This window comes from Periophthalmus magnuspinnatus, chromosome 2 (genome assembly GCF_009829125.3).
Source record: "Periophthalmus magnuspinnatus isolate fPerMag1 chromosome 2, fPerMag1.2.pri, whole genome shotgun sequence".
In the NCBI taxonomy this organism is placed as follows: Eukaryota; Metazoa; Chordata; class Actinopteri; order Gobiiformes; family Gobiidae; genus Periophthalmus; species Periophthalmus magnuspinnatus.
The window spans coordinates 6,483,690-6,499,504 of NC_047127.1; the positions used below are offsets into that span (position 1 = coordinate 6,483,690).

Below are 15,815 nucleotides of genomic sequence, written 5' to 3' on the forward strand. Positions count from 1 at the left end.
CTTCTTCCCCACCTCCACCTTCCTCCGACGATCCTCTTTTCTCACTCTTTACTTTTTCTCTCCTGCTCTCTTCCTCTACTCTCCCTCTTTCCTACTTTCTCACAAAAAGTACATTTTTTCACACGAGAATAAAATAAGAATTGAATGTTTGTTGCGGTTCTTCAGTTTATATCTGCTATATACCTTAAGTCATTATACATTACAGATTCATATATAGAAGTGTAGAGAATTTCACCAAAACATATCCAAAGCCAAACATGTTTTTTTCTGTTCTACCTCAACACCAGATGGCACTACACTCTTAGTAGTGCAAAGCTGACGATATTACACAGAGTTTCCTAATAATTTACTATATCTATTCATAAAAAACAGTAAAACAAACCATGTCAGGTATAGATTTATTAAAAATGCCATGGCATAAATACACAAATATCTTTTTAAGCTATCGAAAATAATGAAATGTTTCTATGATTTACTATAATACAGTATAAGGTTTACTATGTATAAGGTCTTGAATTGGGCAATATTTATTCAAAATGTCCAATATAAATACATTTCAGCACCTTTATGAAACTTTAGTGCATTATTAACCTTGCACATATTCCCGCTGTAAGGTTAATCGGGTGGGCGGAGCAATCATAGAGCAGCAGTGAGGATTGTGGTGAAGCTGCCCAGCACCCAGGTGTACCAAAACAAACATGGCAACACTGATAGACGTACTTCAGTCTATTTTAGGGTCAATACAGACTATTTTGTTTGTAAAAAACCTGCAGAAGGTAAAAGCGCTTTTTGCATTTGTGAACATCATATTCGCAATATAATACTTTATACTTTTATACATTTTTCAGTTATTTATTTTTAATATTATTACAATTAGTACCATTTTTTTTTTGTTTCTGTTAAGGTACGATTTACTTTAGTAAGAAATTACAAGGCACTGAGCAATAGTCACTAAGAATACTTTTAAATGCACATATCAGAATTGCTGTTAATTATGTAGTATTTCAGAACCACTGGCAGGTGTACCTAATATTGTGTATAAATGTGTTACATTGATGACATCACAGCTTCCTATAATACTGTAGTGTGTAAGTAAAATGGTAGCAGGGTAGAACTGTGACATATTGCTGTGGTTGACCCTTGTCACCATTTATAAATGATTCTTTTGAATATGAGAAAATCCAACAGCTAAATAGCGTAGTCCCCATAGCCGCTGGGACAGAATGCGCTGCTCCGTAGTGAGTCCAGGCAGTTGACTAGGATGAGTGTCCCAGTCAGGTGTCTCCATTTGCGGGTGATGGGGTTCCTCATGCGGTCCAGTCCCGTGTGGAGCTCCTGGATCACATCTCTGTAACTGTCCCCGATCTGAGCTGCCCATGTCAGCAGGAAATCATATGCTGGCTTCCACATAGACTGAGGACAGAGAAACAAATATTATTCTGTATAACCTGGAGATCAATTACTTGCTTTTCAAGTAATTTCAGACCCACAATATAACTGCACAATTGATCTCAAGCCACCCACTGTAAAATGTAGGGGAAAGTAAAAAAAAAACAAAAAACACCCTTATAACTTGATCAACTCACATATTTTTCTTTTTACTAGATATGCTTTGTTTACTTTTTCTAAACTAATTGAAAAACATTCCATGTCAGTTCTGATTTCACAACATTTTAACAAGTGTAGTTAGTCTGCTTTTATAAATGAATGATAAAGACATGTAGTTCAGCCCCACCTCATTGTCAAGTAGGCCGTTTTTGTCCCGGTGCGGCGCCTCGTATGCATCCATCTGTTGCCTGGACACTCTAGCCAGTTTGTCAGCTAGCTCCCTCCAACGGCATGCCACCTCAACTGCAGTGGTCAGCAACACAAAGTCCAGCACCAATCTGGCAACCAGGCCCTGGCAGTCCATCTTCAACAGAGCCTATGATAAGAAACAATGAATTAATATTAGAGTTACAAATTAGAACCTTTTGGATATCATGTTAGCTTGAAATGCAATAATACACACAGTTCTTATTTTTAGCCAATGCAGTACTAAAGAATTCAACACATATCACCTGTAGTGTTTTACATAACAGGTGAGAGTTGTGTTCTTGGAGAGAGGCTGACACCACCTGCTCCATTACGATCCCTCATGTTTATTTCATCTGTCGTATGGTCATTGATGAATCTTTTACACAGGCGGCCATGACGGGCTCATTGAAAATAACACTCCCATTGTTTTTGGCATAGCTGTTTCTGTTCCCATTTTGACTACTTCACATGTTAAAATCATCATGATAAAAATGGTTAATATTCACAGTTGTCACATCAAACTGTTCTTACGCTAAATTCCCTTCTTGTTATAGACAGGGTGCGGGCTGTGTGTCTCATGTGAGTAATGTGGTCTTGCCCATGGACACAACAGCAGCACACTCATGGAGGCAAGATCAGAACCATTGACTTTGGTTGGTAGGCAAAAGTCATATCTTATCTTAACCCTGCACAAAACATTCTGATATTTCAACTAGTTTGTATTTTTCTACTTTGTATCCTGTAATTGAGCATTATTACATTATTTTATTTGCACAAAACATAACATAACAATAATAACAATAACAATCATATCAATTCACCTTAAATCTAGCAAACTGCTGAAGTGCTAGTTTCTCTCTTGTACATGATGCCTGTGGTGTGGAATGACACCTATTACTTTCTTTTACAAACACTCTCTGACCTCTGCTGAGGTCAGAGGTCATACAACAGGTCACTTATCTATAGAGCTCAGCTGCGGCCCTGCTTTATGTTTAGAGTAAAGGTCATGGCTTCCGCTTGGTTGTATTCCGCTGAATACAATAAATCAGATGTATAAAGTTGTTATATGTGGCATCTCGCATTAGCTCTACACTCAAGTTCACAGGCTGAAGGAGTGTAGTGATGGAAAAATGGCATTGTCTGTGTGAGAAAGTGCAGTGTGTGTTTTAGTTGTTATTGGGTGGGGGGTGCGGGGGGATTGTAGGTGCAGTGTGCAGCCGGAGCTGGCAGCTGACTGAGGGGCTGTCACACTCACAAGCCCCTATTCAAACAGAACAACAGGGGACAGACGCTCTGGAGACATAACTGATGCCACCGCAGTATGCTCACACTACTATGCACTGTTACATTACATTTACCTCACACCATGGACCATGAAGAATCAACTTTAATTTTCATCTGTCTGGCTTTGACACTGTCACATTATTGTGATATAATATTGTGACATGGTAAAAACACATTAGAAGGATGCAAAAAATACAGCTAAAATTAACTGACTGGCTCAATAAATTGTACATCGGCATTTATTTCAATCACACTCTGCCATAACATGGGTCAAAATGTCCAATTTCATTAACAGCAGTCACTTCCACATATTCCTACACATTAAAGACACAACAGCAGTAGTTGATCATGGTAGATGGATTCAAAGTTCTAATATTCTAGTTATAGTTGGTAAAACCCAAGCTGATTTCTGAAATATTGAATGTCTTTCATATTCTGTCCTTGGATTTTTCATTAAAGTTGTGAAAAGCAACAATAACCTATGGCTCGGGGCCTTCCTCCCTGTCCCTCCCAGTTTGCTGTTATTTTACACTCTATTTATAAATGCTACAAATAGCCCAAATACAAACGTGTAGTTCCTTTTGTATTAGTATTGCGCTGCTCAAATATTCCTCCCCTCTCTCTTATCCCCTCTCCCCTCCTGTGTTGGTGGATGTATTATTGAATACCCCCTGCGTGTGCCCCTGCCCTCCCCTCTTCTCTGATTCTCTCATAGCTCTCATGTGTCCACAGTGGTAACCTGAGCCACAGCTTTAGAACCTCCAGCAGGGCGGTGTCGGGTGCTTGCAGGCATCCAGCCCAGTCTCCCCGGGTCTGCTCACCTTTCACATGGGAACGCGACTTCAAAAAGACCCACTTATCAAAATAATTCTGGGGGGAATTATAATAGCTCATAAATGTGCAACTCAATATGAATTTCACTATACTATTTTTTAACCTTCTGTATTCTCATAATATTTTTATTATTAATACACATGACCAATATTTTAATACACACACAAATCAATAACCATTAATAATTAGACATAACGTTTGTATTAAAACATTTCACATTCTTGTGTTTGTAACGTGGTCTGAAAAAAGTTAAATTCTTACAAAACTGATGCTTGTGTAAACAAGTACACAATACACAGATTGTCTTAAAAAGCCCTTGAAGATTACCGTAGATATTTCTTCCAAGAGAGAGGTACTGAGAGAATAATGACTGCCTTGTCTCCTAATGATGCTGTGTTTGGATTAAACTTGCCCTGGATATAGAGTTTAAAAACTATTACATAATTGTTCCTCTTACTTTTGGTAATGCCTGGGTCACTTACTGTGCCCTGTTACAACATGCGGCAACTTTATAAACCACACCAGACTTAGCAACTCAAGTATATTCAGAAAAGACAGAAACACTTTTATTTAGTAGAGGGTGGGCTTTACTTCCCACAGGTCCAGGGATGAACTGTCTCAAAGAGAAAATGACTGTCTGTCTGCAGCTCTACCAGGATAAATAACTCATAAGGAGTGGTGTTTTCAGGGATGGCTAATGGAAAGACGGCTGCATGGGGCCTTTCAGCTTTTATTGTGTTATTTTGTTATTGTGTTATTCCATCCCTCTACTTTTTTCCCATATAAGACCGGTGCTGTTCATACTGTGAGGCCCCCAAGGCCAAATCCAAGCTAATACATTCTCAATGTATTTCTGTATTGATTGAAGACTTGCTATCTCTCACAAACGTCTACAAGTAGCAGAGGTCACTATATATTATTGGAATTTCACAATGTCTGTCCTTGTGACAACCTTGTTTAGCATTTGTGTTACTTTTCAAAACTCTTTTTAGCAGTGTCTATAAAAGCAAACAATATTCCATTATGCTGTTGTCATAAGTTTTATTGCATTTGATGATCTAGGTTATTGAATTGTTCAACTCACCATCATAAGCTCTCGCTGGAAGGACTTCCTCTCCTTGCTGTCCATGTTGGTACACTCCTCCTTCAGCTTCTCCAGAACAGATGCCACCTTCTCTGGCTCGCTGTCCAACTCAGTTCGACAAAAATAATGTAGTGGTAGGTTCCCATATCCTAGTGCGTCCGCAAAGGCCTTCCAGTTGGCAACGTTCTCCATCAAAACTGTCCTCACTGAAGCATATATATAGGTAAGGAACTTGCAAGGCTTCAAGATTTGCTCTAGTAACAGTGTGGTGGTGAGATCTGGGCCAGTCCAGTGAATAGGCTTGACTTTCCCGAGAACTAGTACATTCTTGGCGTGCACAAGACCTATCTTTCCTTGATAATATCCAATGTACCACTCCTTCGTCCGCATGTGTCCTTTTAGTTTGATTTTTTCCTCACTAAGCAATGCCACAATGTCCCCCTTTTTGTATTCCAATAAGTAAGTGCTCTTATGCTGCCTGACAACCGTCTTGATTAATTTGCCAAATTTCAAATTAGTAATACAGCGGTCTTGGAATTTGGGGAACTTGGATGTGACTGCGAGAGGTGAAAGAACAATTTTATCTACCTCTTTTTTTTTCAAAAATCTCCTAGCACCAGTGTTTCTTGATGCAGTTGTAGGTGGCGGTTGTGGAGTTTGGACACAAAATTGGGTAAGAATACAGTCCAGTGCATCCTTGACCTGTACTCTAAGGGTAAAGTCAAAAATACTGCTGGGATCTAGAGCGGAGATTCTATAGAGGAGCCGGTTGACTTTCCCAAATTTCACCTGGAATCCTTGGATAATGCCACCCCCCTCCGCCGTCTTCACTTGATAGTTAGACATGTTGGAGTACAGTCCTACCTTAAGGTCCTGAGGATACCCAAGAACAAACTGGTGCTTACCCCATAGCTGTAGGGAGACAGGTGGTGTAGAGCATGCTTGGCGACCAACCTCATTCACCAACAAGTTCTTAGGTGTGCAGTCATGTCCAAACATTGCTACTACTATCCTAAAAGTTGGATGGATGTGTTTAGGTCCATACAATCCTAGAGTTACCTTCCTTTGTACATGGTCCCAAACGGTTGAATTTGGTCTAATATTTACCGATCGGACCACCACTGCCACGTACATGCAAGGTTCCAAACTGTCTATTTGGACTTGGACGGTATCATTGTAGATGTAAGCATTGGGGATTGGAGTATAAGGTCCTTCCTTGCAGTCGCTCCTAACACACACCACTTTTGCCTCGTGAATGCTGCTCTTCTTAATGGAAACAGATACTTTAATTTCGAGGGTGATAAATGACTTGATCTCCATGTTGCTAAGCTTAATCTCCACAACGGGACTGACAGTGGAGCAGTGGTCACCGTTCAGCTCCAAGGGTGGATCTAGCAAGGCCTTCATGGAAATCTGCTGGTAGTCTCCGGAACTTACGTGACCTTCTGGAATGTGGACACTGATATTGGTGTCTGGAAGTTGAACAACCCCACCATTACTATCAAGTCTGCACACAATATTGGTTTCTACAGGTTGTGTTTGACCCCAACCAGGACTTTGACCCAAAGAATCAAGGTCATGGCAAGACCTGGCTAGTTTTCTATGGTTCAACCAAGCAGTCCTGAAGTCCTCCCGACTCTGAAACTGCTCTGGTAAAGGTGCTTTGAGACCAGTAAAGAATCCAGAAGATGGTAGAGAAGGATTGGACTGTGCCTGCAAGATGGAAAGTTCGGAAAGGCTGTGGGAACGCTTACTCCGCAAAAAAGGGTTATTCCGGTTGAAATCTGAAGTGATGTCTTGGGTTGGACTTGTGACAGGGGTGCTGGTGTAGTGACAGTGGTTGAATCCATTTGGAACTGTGCTGGTGTTAAAGCTAGAAATGCTTGATGGAGGGTTTTCAAATAGAATAAGATCGGTAGAGTTCCTAATACCTTTGCCATTTTGATCCATTTGACTTTTGAAAGGATTTATGGAGAAAGGACTGCAAATGGCTGCGGGTTTCAGAGTTACACCATTGGTCCATTCTCCGAACTCCTTCAACCCTTCATCATTGTCTTCTCCAAAACCATCAATCATGCCACTGTCACTTAGAGTTGAGCTTCGGAAATGAATAGGCTGTACGTAGGTTGCTGGGATGTAGCCCATTTCTGTGTTGTTGTGAGCATACCACCACTCTCCACCAGAAGTGTCCAGCACAAAAAGCCGATCGCCTTTGGAGAACTTCAATGTGGTGAAGCTGCTTGGACAGTAATCCTTTATGGCAACTACTTCCTGTACAGCTCCCAGGGCCGAGGAAGTGTCAAGCTTTAAGGCACTTGGAGAAGGCACTGAAAAAGACAGAGACAACTTTGCATTTAGCACCTCAAAGCTTTACCACATAATCAAAGACATTATTGCTTTATTCAATAGACAACTACATATTCCCTAAGAGAGATATTGTTTATTGCTGTTTATAGACTGTACTGGTGTTGTTAGTTCACTCTCCAGTTAGGGATCAATCAATAATCTCTATTGAGCCAAAATTCAACATTACAGATATATTGTTGGCAACATGCTGTTTTAACATAACACTCTACATGTAAGGTCTTAATCACACCTTTGACATTGTTGAGGCTGGCGCTGCTGACCCCTTCGCTCACATCAATGAGGGTTCCTTCGGACTTGCAGCGTGGCAGGACATGGCTATTGTTGTTTGCTCTGATGATCCGATTGGCAGCCATATCTCCGGATGCACCAGCTGATTTTTGCAGCTTGCCAATCTAGACAGATAAAAGCAAGAGAAGTTTAAACTTAAATTGTCTTATTATAATCATAGCCTTTTTTTTACTTTAAAAAGGGTTTTTTTGTTGATCCTCCCATTTATTTGCAACTAAACCAATGACATGTGCATCAGGAGGGAAGGGTATCTATCAGAAACCTTCACGGAGTTTTCAGATCACAGCTAAGAAATGCTGTGCTGACCTGAGAAAAGAATGTAAAAAGGAAATAGGATGACGTTTGCAGCTTGAATCCATCATATTCTTAGTACTTATTACTTTTAATGCTGCCAGATATAAAAATGACTGTACCAGCCCCAACCAGAGTTGGGGCTGAATTTGCCCATTGAAAATATACAGTGTCAGCAAAGGCTTTAATCTGATTAGAAATGTAGTGCAAAGCAAACTCTTCCTTAGCCCTCCATAGATGTATTATTAGTCCAAAATGAGGGGAGAGTGGTGCTACATTTGCACATTAAAGGCCCAGGAGCGCTGAGGGTGGCTGGGTAAAAGCTTCACTCATTATCTGTTAGAGCTGTCCTCCAAGAGATGAATGTACCAGAGAATGATTTATATGCACAGTTTTATCCAGTGTTCCATGATGAGGCTAAGTCTAATTAGCTTCAACAAGACCGGCAGCCATGTTTGAACCTCTAGTACTTCCTGTTGGACAAGAGTTGCATTATATACAGCAAATTACAGCAAAAACTACCTTTTTTCAACAGGGTTCTGCTATGGCTATGATTTTTTTTTTTTTTTTTCATTTTTCATTTTTGTGTTGCTGTTGTGGCAAGTAATAGCACAAAAAGAGTTTTAAAATACTGAACCCATGATATATAAAAAATATATAGATATACTTGTGAGATTTAGTTTAGATATCTTGATAGCTGATATAAGCAAATCATTTATAAGATGCCATAATATGTTGTGAAGCTACATTCAGTAAATGCATATAGAAAGAGAGGAAAGTGAGTTAAGGTACATTCAAGAGGGAACAAAGAGGGAAAAGACTCTGGGACTGATTTATTGGTGATATATTTTTTTCTGAAAGCCTGTCTTTGATTTCTGTGTGATTCCCTTCCATGTCAGTACAATACACTACAGCTGAATGCGTTTATCAGGCTGAGGCAGGGACTGGCTCCCATCAATACCAGGCTCAACACACCGCTTTGATCTGTCACCAAGGATACTCCCGATAAGTACAGCAGGAAGAGGCCATGCAGGAGCTACATGAAAGAACCAACACAGCTTCGACCAAAGAGTATTGTAGCATTATAAAACCTACTACGTCCTGATTCGAAGATACAATTTAAGATTTTTTTTAGTATCTGTACCTGGTTAGGGCCTGTTTGGGGCATGTTACCAGTGCCTGAAGAACCTACAATAAATCAAGGTCCGATATATTGAACATAACAAACATTTTCTGTGTGCTATTTTGAATGTTTCCATCTAACTTTTATTTAAATGTATATGAGAGTTTCAAATTTCATTAGCCTGGAGCTGGCTAATCCCTGGATACAGTTCTCTATCAGAGCTACGTCAGATGACATTCAAATTACAGTATTACAATAATTTTACAAGGATCCATCCATTCAGCTACTTCCACGTATCCAGGGACGGGTCGTGGGTGCAGCAGTCTAAACAGGGACTCCTAAACTTCCCCTTAGACACCCAGACACTTCGTCCAGTTCCTCCAGGGGGACCCCAAGGCGTTCCCAGCCCAGCTGAGAGACATAGTCCCTCCAGCGTGTCCTGGGTCTTCCCAGGGCTCTCCTTCCTCTGGGACATGGCTGAAACACCTGCCCAGGGAGGCATCTGTAACAGATGCCCAAGCCACCTCGGCTGTCTCCTCTCATTGTAGAGAGAGCAGAGCAGTGGCTCTACACCGAGCTCCTCTTGTGTCCCTGCGCCCAGCCACCCTGCGGAGAAAACGTATTTTGACCGCTTATATGCGATCCGCCTGTCAATCTCACATTCTATCTTTCCCTCACTCGTAAACAAGACCCCGAGATACTTGAACTCCTCCACTTGAGGCAAGGACTCTCCACCCATCAGGAGAAGTCAAGCGACCTTTTTCTGATTGAGAACCTTGGCCTCTGATTTTTTTTTTCTTATTATGGTTCCTCAAGATAATTACAGAAAAAAAATGTTGGTGATTAAAAGTTGTTATTGTAAGGGATATTAATTGATTCAGAGAATGTAAACAAAGGAGTGAGGAATGGTTGAGTGGCACAGAGTTTGACGGCTGCTGTGTCCCTGCATGTCCTCTGCTCTCGTCCCAAAGTGATTCATGTGTGAAATGTCCCTATCTCTCCAAGGAGCAGCCCGCAGGGGGAACCAGACTAAATGGAGCTGATAAGAGTGCAGTTTAGTGCTGCTGCTTCCACCTTATCCTTCTTCTCCTCCAAAACTCTACAGAGGAATGACCGTATCCTATGATGAAACATGACGAAACAAACATATTTTCTCTAATCATGACCTATAATTCATATAGTTAAAAGGAACATAATACTGTTTTTGTTTAGTACATTTAAATTTTATTTTAGTAAATTTAAGAACATGTTGGTAAAGATAAAAAATTTGATGATTTGCGCATTTTCAAAAGTTGAAAGAGTCGATCTCAATCGTCACCTTTTGATTAATAGGCTACAAAATTAGAAACCAAATATTTGCAAATATGTGATTTCTATGATTCCATGTATCCCTCTATGTGCTGACCTCAAAGAAGATTCTTTGAATAACTTGCCGCAATGCACTTTAGTGAGTTGTATTTTGGGTGCTCAGTATATGCTTCGCTAGGCACAATAATGGACGGATGACTTAGTCCACTTCCTCTGAACTCTAGCTAAACGAATGTTGGTGTTATTTGAGTAAAAGATTTGTTGACTTTAATTAGTCTAGCAGACCCTGTGGGTGTGGAGTAACGTAATGGGTGACCAGTGGAGAGAGTTATGTGTGTGAAATCTTGTGTCCAGTGGAGTCTGGATGGGCAATACACAGCAGTGAACAGTCAAGTCTATCTATAAGGAATGCTGTTTTCTGAAAAAAAACAAAAAAAAACCATACATCATAGACAGATTTAATTTTACAGGTTTTTAAAATAAAAATTTGACTTTATCTCGCAAACACCCTTTACACTGAATAGCTTGTGTTAGGTCATAAGACTGGATTCTCAAAACAATATGGCATTACAGTAAAAATGGCAGACTGGAGAGGGTTGCAGAGAGGTGAAGTGACGTCAGCCGCAGTAGAAGTGTATGGTACTTGTCTGTGAGGGGGCGAGAAGGATTGAGCTAATCAGATGACCTTATTGGCTAAGAGGAAAGGCAGACACGAGTCTGAGTGTGACAAGAGAACACACATGACAGCCCAACACTTGCATAGAGATTTAACAGCAAAATAAATAATGGTAAAAACAATACTGTCCAGAACAGACTGACTAAGTTTAAAACAAAAAAAACTTGAGAATTGTAATTAACAGAGAGAGAAAAAAAACTCTTTAGGTAGTATAAGGTTTGGGGTAGTAACCTAGATTAACAGAACAAAGTAAACTTATCCTCGGACCTAAACTTAAATTGTCCTTATAGTCTATCAATAATATAGAAGGACAAAACTGCATGGTTGCTTCTGCTATATATATTCAATTAGACAGCAGCAGCCAACAGGTGCACTCCAGACCAGATTACATGGAAAACCTCTATCTCCCACCACAATGGACTTTTACATTACACGTCTCCATTAAAGTTTAATACAACCATTTTTACTATGACAAAGGAGGGTCTAGTAAACTGCTAGCAGAATAGTCCCTTCCATGTGGAAGCCATATGCACCATAAGAAAACATAAAAAACGTAACTAAATAATGTACAAAATAAATGAATAAAAATACACTAAAGCTCAAACTGTTTTGTTTTTTTGTGTTATAGGATAAATGTGTTGCTCTTAAGTAGGTGTTGTAGCTTACAGAACATTTTATAGGTTAAAAGCATTTCTACTCAACTGCATTCAACCCTTGCACAGAGAGACATTTTTGTTTTTGTGGTAATGACATTGCTGCGTATTCAACAATTCATTACAGAAACAATTTTTAAAACTCTTCAGATCATCTATGTCACTTTTAATACTATTGTGCACATTTTAAGTAGTTGTACGGTAGATTGTGGCCTATTTATCGGTTTCAGACCAACAATTCCTTTGCGATTTGAACCCGGGGAGGACCTGAAGGACCATTCCCCATTCAAAAGATATAATATTTTGACTTGAATTGCTTGATTGCTATTTCCATTGGTTGAAACCCATCAATAGAACAATATTAGAAGAAAGATTAAAAGCACGTGGACCTGAAGTATAGACTGATTTCTATTAGAATTCAGTTTTCCTCAAAGTTGTAGGATGATTAGTAATTACATTCTTGCATGGCCTACTTTTCATTACCCAGTAAAATCTGCAAATTAGGTTAGACTGACAAGCACTGGAATAGTCTTATATTTTAGTCTAAACTTCACAAATGCAAAAGTCCATTCAAAAGGTTTTAGAAGGAGTGAATTTGTTGCCTCCTCTCTTTTGGCATGTCCACCACTGTTGATCGTGCGTAACCCCGGTAACATACTCACACACTGACCCGCTGCTGTCGCCCTCTCCCCGGGATCCTGCTTGGATGTAGACCGCTACTTCTCCCACCGCTGGCGTCTTTCCAGCAAACTTCAGCGTCTCATACAAAAAAAAATACACGTTAAATCAACAAGTACACGTCCAAATCCGCTGTTCCCGGATTCAGTTTGTTTCCTGCGGGAGGTAAAATGCCCAGAAAGCAGTCTATTCGTGCGCTCCTCCGGTTGGGTTTCGCTCTGAGGCTGGACTGAGTTGATGGTGGAGCGGAGAGGGAGCGCGAGGCAGCAGTTGGGCTCACGTGACACGGAGGGGCGGAGCATGCGCTGTTTTTGTTATGATTAGCAGCTTTAGCACAGATTAGCATTTTTCATTAGCAAGAGTGCTAATAACTGATAACTCGGATAGCTTTAAATGAGTAAATAATAAATAAAAGCACAACAAGTCCCAAATTTAAAACAAAATTAAATATGTATTCAAACTATATGTAACATCTGATAACAACAATATAACTTACTATTATCATTATCAGGACCGGCCCCAGCTTTCAGGGGCCGTCTTGCATTTTTCATTAGCAAGAGTTAGCGCTGATAGCTCAGATAGCATTAAATGGGTAAATAATAAATAAAAGCACAAGTCCCCAATTTAAAACAAAATGAAATAGTATTCACGCTATATATAACAAATGGTAACAACAATATAATTTAATATTATAATTGTCAGGGCCAGTCCTAGCTTTCAGAATGTGTCTCTGGGCCCGTGGTCATTGAATGTACCTGAGCTCAGCTATTGGTGACCCGCATTTGACAACATCACGACCATGCTCTCATCACCTTGTCCAATTGTGTTTCTATTTATATGACCAAAAGACTGAAATGTTTTAATCTAACTTGTTAAACGGTCATTTAAAAGTACCTCAGTGGCCTCAGCACACCTCAGGGGTGTAAACACATAGATAAAACAAATGTAGGCAGCAGATATTTTGCTACTATATAGATTTAAACAACAACAGCAAATATAATCTTTATAGAGGGATACTTAGGCTGCTGTAAACACCTGAGTACTGTTTCTAGTATAACTTTACATATTATTATTTTCAATGCAACTGTATGGGCTCTTGGGGGTCCTCTGGTGGCCATGGGGCCCTAAGCAGCTGCTTAGTCTTCTTCTAGGCTGGGCCGTCCCTGATCATTATATTACTGCCAAAGGTTATAGTTTATGGGCACACTGATGAGTCCATATGCCTTAAGCTCCCCACTTGGCCTTTGGGAAATTGTGCAGCAGCAGATTCTCAAATGTTCAGCTAATTAAGGCAAACCACAGATGGAGGCGATACGGGAGGTGATCCTAGATGAAAATGCAAAATCCATGCCAACAATATCTTGGAACAATGGGTGTATATTGCAAACCTTAGTGTTACAACTTCTCAAAATAAGAATCTGAGAATTAATTGGCTGTTATGAATAAGCCGATTAAGAACTGTGAGGTACTTCATATATCATCATGCAAATAGCCTATTCTTCAGTGAGTTACAAACTGTGTTTTTTGGGGCTGTCCCAAATGTGGATAACTGGAGAAAGGGCATCTGGCATAGAACTGAAACTGCCTAATTTTTCAAGCCATTGGTAGACTATAAATGCATATCCATCCCGCTGTTTCAACTATAACCCTCCTCTGCCCCAGCTCTACCGCAGCAGCAGAACCATCAGCCTCTCAGCCTCTCCATCCCATCTTTGTTAGTTACTGCTAACAGTGTTTAGGTCACTCAAAGCCCCATTAAAAAACTTGCCTACTCATTGTACCCCTTGCATTTTTTACATTTTTGTCTTTTTATGGCTGAAATAGCCCAAAAATCCTTCCTGTTTTGTGTACATTTGGGATGGAAAGGGCCCTTGCACATTGAATAGGTCTTGCGTCGGTTGCTGCCCCTGAGTGCAACTCTTGTGGGGGCCCTCTCTGAATAGACCAGCGCTTTATGAAAGAGCACCTTCCATTAAGTCTTCATCAGACGGAGGCACTTTGCATCAGAATACCGTGCTCCACGTCAACCTGCCCGGGCCCTACCGCTAATGCTGCTGTTACCGCTGGGAAAAAATAAACTCTGGAATGTAGCGCATCTTAGGCTCTTGTCATGCAAATGGATGACATCAGTGGAGGAAAATGTGTACTTGGCCAAATATGGGCTTAAAATGACAACATATGAGACAATAAACTATAGATACAAAAGGAGTGAATGAAAATAAGCCAAAAAACTGCATTCCTTTAAGCCTCACTGTGTAACATTTCAGGTTTTTTAACACTGAAAAATTTCTTGAAAAACATTCTTACAGTGAGCGAGCTTATCTAACAAAGACAAAACTCATAACTTGTCATGGTAGCTGCCTGGCATGCATAAAGACGAATAAGTTAAAGTTGTACTGTGGAACATACCATTTAAAGCAACACCACTTCTGGTATTTCTGATAAATAATACATAATCAAATAAATCATTTAATTTTTGCCTTGGAAATGCTACACAATGTGCTTTTTAGTATTATGACTGCTTAGGACCTTATAATAGTTATTTATTACTTCATGTATCCCTTATACTTCTGACATTTCACTTTGAATTTGTACTAATATTTGTACCATGCATTCTAAGTGTATTGCCAATATGCACTCTATTAGCCCTGTTATATGTGTGAAGTGTGCTGCAGTATAAATCCTTAGTTAATCCGGTCCCTGTAGGTCCACGGCTTCACTGCTATGTGGATATGAGAATGTTATCCAGTGCAGCAGTGAGGAGGAGACAGAGGGGAGGATTAGCCCAAGGACATGAATAGATATGAGCCTAATAATGTTACTGACCAGCTCTTCTGATTTATACAGTTCTCAACGTGGCATAGAAGTACTCCTAGTAGTAGTGGTAGTAGTATATTTTAAATCAACTGTAGAACAAACTTCTCAATGTGGTACAAAGGAAATGCATTGTTTGGACCTAAATATAAAAGTTCACAATGCTGTTTGGATCTGACTTTGTTTCAGGCTGTGGAAAAGCAGCTCCTGTGGGACTCCTGTTCACTTTTCCTAATTAAAAGTGTGCATTGTTGAGGCTAATCTCATTAATCTGCATCTAATCTGCAGTGAAAACATAATCCACTGGAACACATGGTGGTCTCTGCAAGTATAGGCTTACATAAAGAATTACAGGTCTTAAATATGTTGCATGAAAGGTTGTCAAAATCCTCAATATTTAATTCAATGTGTGACTTGGATACGTATAGTTGAGTCCTCGATGGCTTCTCTAAAGGTTGAGGAGGAGCAGTGACTGTACTTGGTTTTCAAGATCCCAGAATATCTCTTGTAAAATCTTGTTATATTGATTTTTTACTCCAGGTATAACGGAGTAGAGCTCCACCACACAATACTGTAGACCAGGCCACCCTCCTTTTTGCCAGATTTTGTGAAAGAAAT

The 15,815-nt window shown here is 40.0% G+C and overlaps 1 protein-coding gene across 1 annotated transcript; it reads right to left on the reverse strand.

Annotated features, from left to right (window-relative positions):
• Positions 1 to 533: 533 nt before the first annotated feature.
• LOC117383048 (SH3 domain-binding protein 4-A-like) lies at positions 534 to 12,495 on the reverse strand. The gene is made up of 5 exons (XM_055227535.1): positions 12,372 to 12,495; positions 7,596 to 7,758; positions 5,000 to 7,326; positions 1,736 to 1,924; positions 534 to 1,413 (listed from the first exon to the last, which is right to left on the reverse strand). Exons 2-5 carry the CDS (start codon positions 7,717 to 7,719, stop codon positions 1,189 to 1,191), a joined length of 2,865 nt encoding a protein of 954 aa, XP_055083510.1. The 5' UTR covers positions 7,720 to 7,758; positions 12,372 to 12,495; the 3' UTR covers positions 534 to 1,188.
• Positions 12,496 to 15,815: the final 3,320 nt, after the last annotated feature.